The sequence below is a fragment of the Emydura macquarii genome, unplaced genomic scaffold (assembly GCF_026122565.2).
Source record: "Emydura macquarii macquarii isolate MOO-44397 ecotype Brisbane River unplaced genomic scaffold, CSIRO-AGI_Emac_v2 contig_2422, whole genome shotgun sequence".
Classification (NCBI taxonomy): domain Eukaryota; kingdom Metazoa; phylum Chordata; order Testudines; family Chelidae; genus Emydura; species Emydura macquarii.
Genome location: NW_027132559.1, coordinates 18,566,464 through 18,574,167, shown reverse-complemented (window position 1 = coordinate 18,574,167; position 7,704 = coordinate 18,566,464). Strand labels below are relative to the sequence as shown.

At 38.8% G+C, this 7,704-nt stretch overlaps 1 protein-coding gene across 5 annotated transcripts in view; it reads right to left on the bottom strand.

Annotated features, from left to right (window-relative positions):
- Positions 1-264: 264 nt before the first annotated feature.
- The window catches only part of OSBPL3 (oxysterol binding protein like 3), a 124,081-nt gene continuing 116,641 nt past the window's right edge, over positions 265-7,704 (bottom strand). For all 5 annotated transcript variants that reach the window (XM_067562043.1, XM_067562046.1, XM_067562045.1 and 2 more), the window contains 3 exons: positions 6,892-7,018; positions 3,870-3,992; positions 265-2,046 (listed from right to left, as the gene is read on the bottom strand). In XM_067562043.1, the coding sequence (XP_067418144.1) occupies positions 1,950-2,046; positions 3,870-3,992; positions 6,892-7,018 (347 nt within the window). In that variant the 3' untranslated portion in view covers positions 265-1,949. The remainder of the gene's footprint in view (positions 2,047-3,869; positions 3,993-6,891; positions 7,019-7,704) is intronic.

Below are 7,704 nucleotides of genomic sequence, written 5' to 3'. Positions count from 1 at the left end.
AGCCCAGGTTTCACCTCTGCCTTAAGTGGAGCACGTATTATTTCAAGCTGCCGATTTTTAAACAATTATTATATCCTGCATCTTTTAAGGCCAGATTAAATAAAGAGAATGCCACTTGGCTAACACTGTGCAAACAGGAGAAAAACTGATTTGCAACGTGAGTTAAGCTCCTAACATAGCAGCTGCGCCTCCAAAATCAGTGGAGTTTAAAAGGTACTAAACTACCAGGCAAAATTAAATAATAAATTTCACTGACATCACAGAACAGTTTTAAAATGGAACCTTTATAGCACTTGTTTAATGTTATACATGATACAATAAACTTGCAATAAAGAGATCTAATATTTAAAAGGTTTTCTTTAAGACTGCATGGGTACACAGTAAATTGGAAGCTTTTCAAAGCTGTTGATCTCTCTGAAGTCTTCAACTTCCACAGCTGCAACTTGCACCATTAATAAACTGGTTAAACACAGCAACAACTTTAGATTCACTCATGTGTTTTAATTTGCACTATTAACAATCTCAAAACCGCCACTAATAATTTATTTTTTGCACATTTAAACCAGTGGAAACCCTTCAGTGTTATCGGAAAGTCTCGCACAGGATTTGCATGCAATAGACCTAGAAAATGCAGACCAGGCTTGGCTTCTGGTTTGACCAGGAATGTAAATTGCTTTGAGAACGCGATTTGTTCTGCTACATTTGCTACTGTATTACTTTGATTTTGAGAGGAGAGGGAACACCTCATCACCTCTATTCAAATGTGCAATTTTCTATACATCTATTTCCTGCTGTAGTTTGACAGACATACTCTGATATGCATGAAAATACTACCTATCTGTACCAAGAGTACAGGAAAAAGATACAACCAATTTAATGCAAGTCACAAATATTTATCTGAACACAGCAAGCAATAAAGGAAGATCAAAGATTCCATACATTTAATAAGGCAGATGGGTTTGTTTTTTTTTTTTTTTTAAATACAAGATCTTAAATATACTGCTTATAATAAGAGGTAGAATATATCAAAATGTATTTAAGAAAACATCTTTTACCTTAACACAATAACTTACTTTGCTAATTTTCATCCCTGTTGAGTGATTTTTTTCTAGGTAAATAAAAGAAGTCCAGCTATGGAAGCATAAGATTTCGTGCCCGATGTTGATTTTACTTACTGGAAAAGAGAAAAAGATCTTTTCATCTGGTCAGTGCTCAAGCATTAACCAAGCCCTTTTTGGGGCTGTAAATTTGAAGCTTCCTAGTGAGAAGATTTGGTGGTGATTCCTGATCTTCTAGTGTTACATGTAGCAAGGTTCAATTGTCTAAGTAAGGCAGCAGAAGCATGAATACAAGCTCAGTATTATCTTTTTCAATAGGCTAATGACAATCAAATAAAAATAAAAACAAACAAAAAAAACCCCCCAAAAACAGGAGTTTATTTAATCTCTAAAGAAAAAAATAAAAAGGTTACTCAGACTCCAGCACCAACAGACTTGCTTTGTTTCAGTAATTAAGAGCTGTCTGAGGCAAGAGACAGCTGAATTACTCATTCCAACCTCGGTAGCCCACTTAAAGTTCATGTAACCATGGCTTCCATTCATGTTTCTTAGCACAGTCAGGAGATGCTGATATTTTCTCCTTTGTAATTCAATAAGGCATAAATTAAATCTGAATGTACATTACCTCCCTTTGGAAAAATAGTGTTAAAGCTTCTTTCCTTCACCCCTCCAGCCATTAACATTCAATAATGTTTATTTTATTAAATAGTTTATAAAAACAGTGCTTTTATACATTCAAACAATCATGTAACAAATAGTAAAGAAATCAAATGAAGAAAATATATGTCAAATTCTAAATTAAGCACAATTCTAGAAGGTACACTTAATGTATAAAGCAGCACACATACATAAATCAGAGAAATACAGGTGAGTATCTTCTAAAGGCCTCTTTCACCAGAGAACAGGATTGTCCAGTTTGGAAAAACCAGGGTCCTTTCTAAGGTCCATGTATGTTCCATTGCTCACCCAGGAGTCATCTGTGGATTTCCTGTCAAAAGATTAAACAAATTTCCTGAATGTATAGCTGAAGACTTCTTTGTACTTTTGCTAACCTTTGGTTTCTCAGTCCTGTCACCTCCCTTTAGGTCTTTAGTGGCCTGATTTTCAGAGGGGTTAAGCATCCACACTTTTGCTTTGACTTCTGCTGGAGTGGTCAGTACTTCTTAAAATCAGGCCCTAGGCTTCTCCTATGCCTCAAGGTCCACAGCCAACTTCCTGGAAATCCTTATGAGAACGGTCTTTCCAAATGATCCAGGATGTTACTTTGGTCCCCACTGTCACCATCTGGAGGATTATTTAACTTCACTCCAAGAATGGTGTATAGCACTTATTTTTACTGTGGTAGCGCTTAGAGGCCTCAATCAAGGATCAGGGCCCATGGTGCTAGGCACTGTAGATACAGACAGGTCCTGTCCTGAGGAGATTACAATCTAACTTTAAGGCAGAGTATTTATGACCAGTCATTTAGTCTAAAATTATTTTAAAATGAAGCCAGGTTTACTCACTTTAGAAGAGAGAAAATCCAAGTAATCCAAGGTAAACCTGTATAATCCATATCTGTGCTAAGGTTTGGATAACAGCCTTGCTAGAAATTTTGCCCTATTGATTTAAGCGAAAGCCCAAGTACCGCATATTCAGTGTCTCTACCTTCACGTTGACATGTAGCTCTCTGTTACAGCTCACTGCCTGCTGAGTTACATTTCTACCAATACACAAATCTACACTGTACGTTCCATCTTAACCAATATTTAACTGAATTTTGTTTCTCCAGATCAGGGGACATTCCCTCTTGGATCTACCTTTGTGTGACACTGAACAGATCAACAATTTCTTCCTATTAAAGGATCTGGGTGAATGTACAATTAAAACAGTACTTGAGTGTCTTAGCACCTACAATGATATGTTAGCTGCTGAAGGCAAAGCTTGCTTCCCGTCAGTCAAAAATCATACACTTAGCACCTTAGTTTAGTCGTTATAACTGATATTGGATAATCAGGAGTTAACTCATCCCAACTCCTCACACACAAGGAATATTTTTTAGTCTATAAATGTTTCTATGTTTCTTTCACAAATTCCCCCTATAAGACACACCCACTCCCACTCCCGAGAATTATTTCTCATGAATCCCCAGGCCTTTTTGCCTAGGTATATAACTGTTCTACTCTGAATCTGGCTCCAGCCTTCTTATCAGATCCTATACCAAGGACGTGGCAGGTAAGCATAATGTTCTCGCCAATATTCACTTTTAAACTGTAGTTGCTAAAGTCTGTGTTAGCCATTTTATGTTATGAATGTAAGTCTCCCTCCCCCTTTGTATAGGCAGAACACATTCAAGTTAAAAAAGCAATGAAGTAAAGTCTGAGATTGCTAGCCCAGGAAACAAACCTGCTGCACGTGGAATTTCCATCAACTTTGACTATGCAAGGAGGGCTTACACAGAGCAAGGGCCAGTTTAATCCTTCCACTTTAACTATTTGGCTTAACTCTTACTTGAAGGGATGAAAAGACAAGTTCATTCCCCAAACTAATTCAATCTGCAGCCTCGGTATGGAGGCTGCCAACTGAGATTTGTTTTCCGGGATTACAAACACAAACAAAAAAAGGGTTAAGGATGTGATGGAAAAAGGGCCATATTTGTTCCTTGGCTACTAATCTAAGTTTGAAGCACGTTTATCTGGCCAGGTTCTAAAAACCCACAATTGTAAAAGTTGACTCATGGAAATACTCACCCTGGTCCATTGTGGTACAAAGCCAGTGCTGTAACACAGAAACGTCACTAAATTATAGTATCTCCCATTCCTTACACAGTACCTGAAAAATCTAGGTTGATGCTCCAGGTTGTTTTCTTCTAGAACCTTTCTCCGTTCTCTCTGCAATTGCTCAATCCTCTGCTTTTGCATTTCAGCTCCTTCAATGTTCCCTTCCTCTAGAAACCTATAATATAGCAATGATATAAAAGCCAAAGATTATTGGTGCTTCTGCTCTTTGTTTGACTCAAAGTTGACTCAAACATTGACAAAGTTTCAGAATCTGAAATAAGATCATGCAGTTTGTAGCTCAGATCCTGTGAACAATTAAATCTGCAGAGCAACATTTTTCAGTCACATAAAAGGGAGTTGCAAGCACTTTGAAGGACAAGATTAGAATTCAGATTAGATTCAATACAGTCAAGTACTATAGTTACAAATAAAAATGAAATAAACGGGTAGGCCGCAGTACTGGAAAAGTGGCAAAAAAGAAAGATGTGGGGGTTATAGCGGACCACAAATTGAATATGATTTACACCATATCTCAAACAATCATCGCCCATCCATCAAATGCTCTCTAGAACATTCCCACACCAGCATCAGCTTCCAGGACACCGTAATCATCTTCAAAAATGGAACCCTACAAACAACTATATAGAAGAAACCCACTGATCACCACACTTACCTCCATAGATGCGGCAACACCAAGACATTAGTTTCTATAGCCAGGCTCTCAGTTATCACAGAACTTGCTCCAAAGAGAAAGTCCAGGATACACACTTAAAACTGCCTTCACCAAACAAGGACACTCCGCCAGAGAAGTAAATCGCACCATGGAAATGGCCACCCAAATACTCTAGGAGCACCTGCTTCAATCCAGAAACAACCCACTGACAGCACAGTCCTAACTGGCACCTACCACCCCACAGTGGAATCCCTATGAGGTATCAAACAACTACAATCCACACTTGATGGGGACCACATACGACAAGAAATATTTCCTGAATCCCATATTTTGTCCTTCAAACAAACCACCTAATCTTGCCAAGCTCATCATCAGAAAGCAAGCTCCCCACAGACCAGAATGCACCAGCTCAAGGTGGCACCAGATCCTGCCAGAACAAGACGCAGAACCTGCAGACATATCTCCACTGATAGAATGTTCAATATCCGCTCCCCCCAACACACTGTTCAACATCCATGGGTCCTACACATGGTTATCACAACACGTGGTGCACCTCATCCAGTGCATCAAATGTCCCAACAACCATGTGCGTGAAACCAAATCACTATGCTCTTGAATGAGCTCACATAGAAAACTGATAAAAGACAAGCAAACAGCGTATCACCCAGAAGTGAAGACTTTTCACAAAGCAATCACTCCGTATCTGACCTGTCTGTCCTCACCCTCAAAGAAAACCTAGAGAACAGCTTCAAAAGACAAGCCTGGGAGCTTAAATTCATAACTCCGCTAGACTCTAAAAACCATGGACTCAGATACTGGTTTCATGGCTCCTTACAACAATTTAGAACACCCGTGCCTGCTAACTTTTAATTGATTACTTCATTTTAAGTGGTCTCCTCCAGCATCTGTGAACCCCTTATGCTTAACAATCTGTCCCAACTTGTTATATTTAGCTCAGGCACTCTGGTTATCTCCCCCAGATCTGAAGAAAAACTCTGTGAAGCTCAAAAGCTTGTCCCTTCCACCAACAGAAGTTGGTCCAATAAGAGATTACCTCACCTATCTCGTCTGTCTCGATCAGAATATGAGTGAACAATGTGATGCTATTGTGAAAAGGCAAATATCATTCTGGATGTATTACCAGGAGTGTTGTATCTAAGATGCAGGAGGTAATTTCTTCAATTCTACTCAATAATGCTGAGGCCGCAGCTGAAGTACTGTGTCCAGTTTTAGCACCACACTTTAAGAAGGATGTGGACAAACTGGAGAGTCCCCAGAGGAGAGTAACAAAAATGATAAAAAGTTTAGAAAACTCAGTGTATGAGGAAAGGTTGAAAAAATTGGGCATGTTTAGTCTAGAGAAGAGAAGACTGAAGTGAAACATGATAGTTCAAATATGTAAAAGGATGTTCTAAAGCAGATAGTGACCAATTGTTCTCCATGGCCATAGGGTAGCAGCAGTAATCACCTTAATTTGCAGCAAGGGAGATTAAGGTTAGGTATTAGGAAAAACTTCTAAACTAGAAGGATAATTAAGCTCTGGAATAGGTTACCTAAGGAGGTTGTGGAATCCCCATCATTGGAGGATTTTAAGAATAGGTTAGGAAAACACCTGCCAAAGATTGTCTAGGTATACTTAATCCTGCCTTGAGCTCTGGAGGATGGACTAGATGACTTTCTTCAGGTCCCTTCCATGTCCATGATTCTACGAAAACAAGTTCCGTAAGACCTCAGCTGCACTACATTCCCCACCCCCTAATATTTCCCACTTATGCAGTTCTCCCAGTGATAGCGGCATGGATACTCAGATAAAGCACTAATGGTTGTCAACATTTTAAACACCCTGGCCAAGATTTTCAAAAGTGGCTTGGGGTGGGGGTTTCAATTTTGGGGTACAAATGGTACCATCTTAGAGGTGCCTAACTTTCAGAGAATGCCAAATGCCCCATTTGAAAAAAATCTTGGTCCACAGTGACTACACTTGCTCTGAGCAAGGGGTTAAAATGCTTAAATCTGATTTATGTTAGAGCTCCCACCAGTGCTAGCCATAAATGGAGCAGCACTGGTGTTAGCAAAGGTGGGAAATGTAAACAAAAAAGTCTATACTAAATAGCCAAGTGTGGAATAAAGAGCGACTTCATAAGAATGGCCATACTGGGTCAGACCAATGGTCCATGTAGCCCAGTATCTTGCCTTCTGACAGTGGCCAGTGCCACATGCTTCAGAGGGAAAGAACAATTCAGGTACTCATCACGTGATCCATCCCATCGCCCATTCCCAGCTTCTAGCAAACAGACGCTAGAGACATTTCAGAGCATGGTTTTCCACCCTACCCATCCTGGGCCATCCATAAAGAATAAAAAATACTGTATGAAAAGAATATACATGCAAAACATTTTACCTTTGGTCTGGCCTAAATCGTGTGTCAGTAGATGGTAGGAATGGCCTCGTCTGTGGGTCTAGTTCATTTAACTCTAATGCAAATTGTGTAAATCCATAACACTGCTCATAATCTTTAGGCATTGGATCTAAAAAGAAACATATAAAGAGTGTAAATTAGGCTTTTTTTTTTTTTTTTTTTTTTAATTTTCAACACACATTTCTTCTCACTTGCTCATCTCCTCAAACCAGTGCCCCACTGTTTTAGGAATATAGCTCATTTTAAAATATTGAAACAAAAGAGGAATAGGTAAAATAGCAGAACCTCAATCTATTGTAACACATAAGGGATTTTAAATTCACATCACCCCAAATAGCTTTCTCGTATCTCAGTCAAGATACAACAAAGATGAATACAGTACATATTGCAGAAGGGCATGACTTCACAACTCGATACCATTTTAAAGAGAGATGGGTGCAAACCATCAAATTTCATGGGCGTTCATATTTGGATCAGATTGCAGAACTGAGCTTTGTGGGCCAATCTTTAATTTCTAAGAAAAGGCATCCATTAAAAAGTCTTCAGAAACTGAAAGGTATTCCCTTTTATTTTTTAGAAATATGCTCCTAAAACCTACACTTGCCCAAATGTGGAATTGAGACCCAAAGTAAGGGGAACACAGTGCAGAAAGTTAAACAAACATGATTAGTTTCTTCACCAAAAGTAATATTAGAAAACTCTAATATATAATTTAGCTTTTCTGATTTAAGTTTTACATATTAGAAGCAGAACAGCAAATTTGTGAATAATAATAATAAACCTGGGCCTAACACA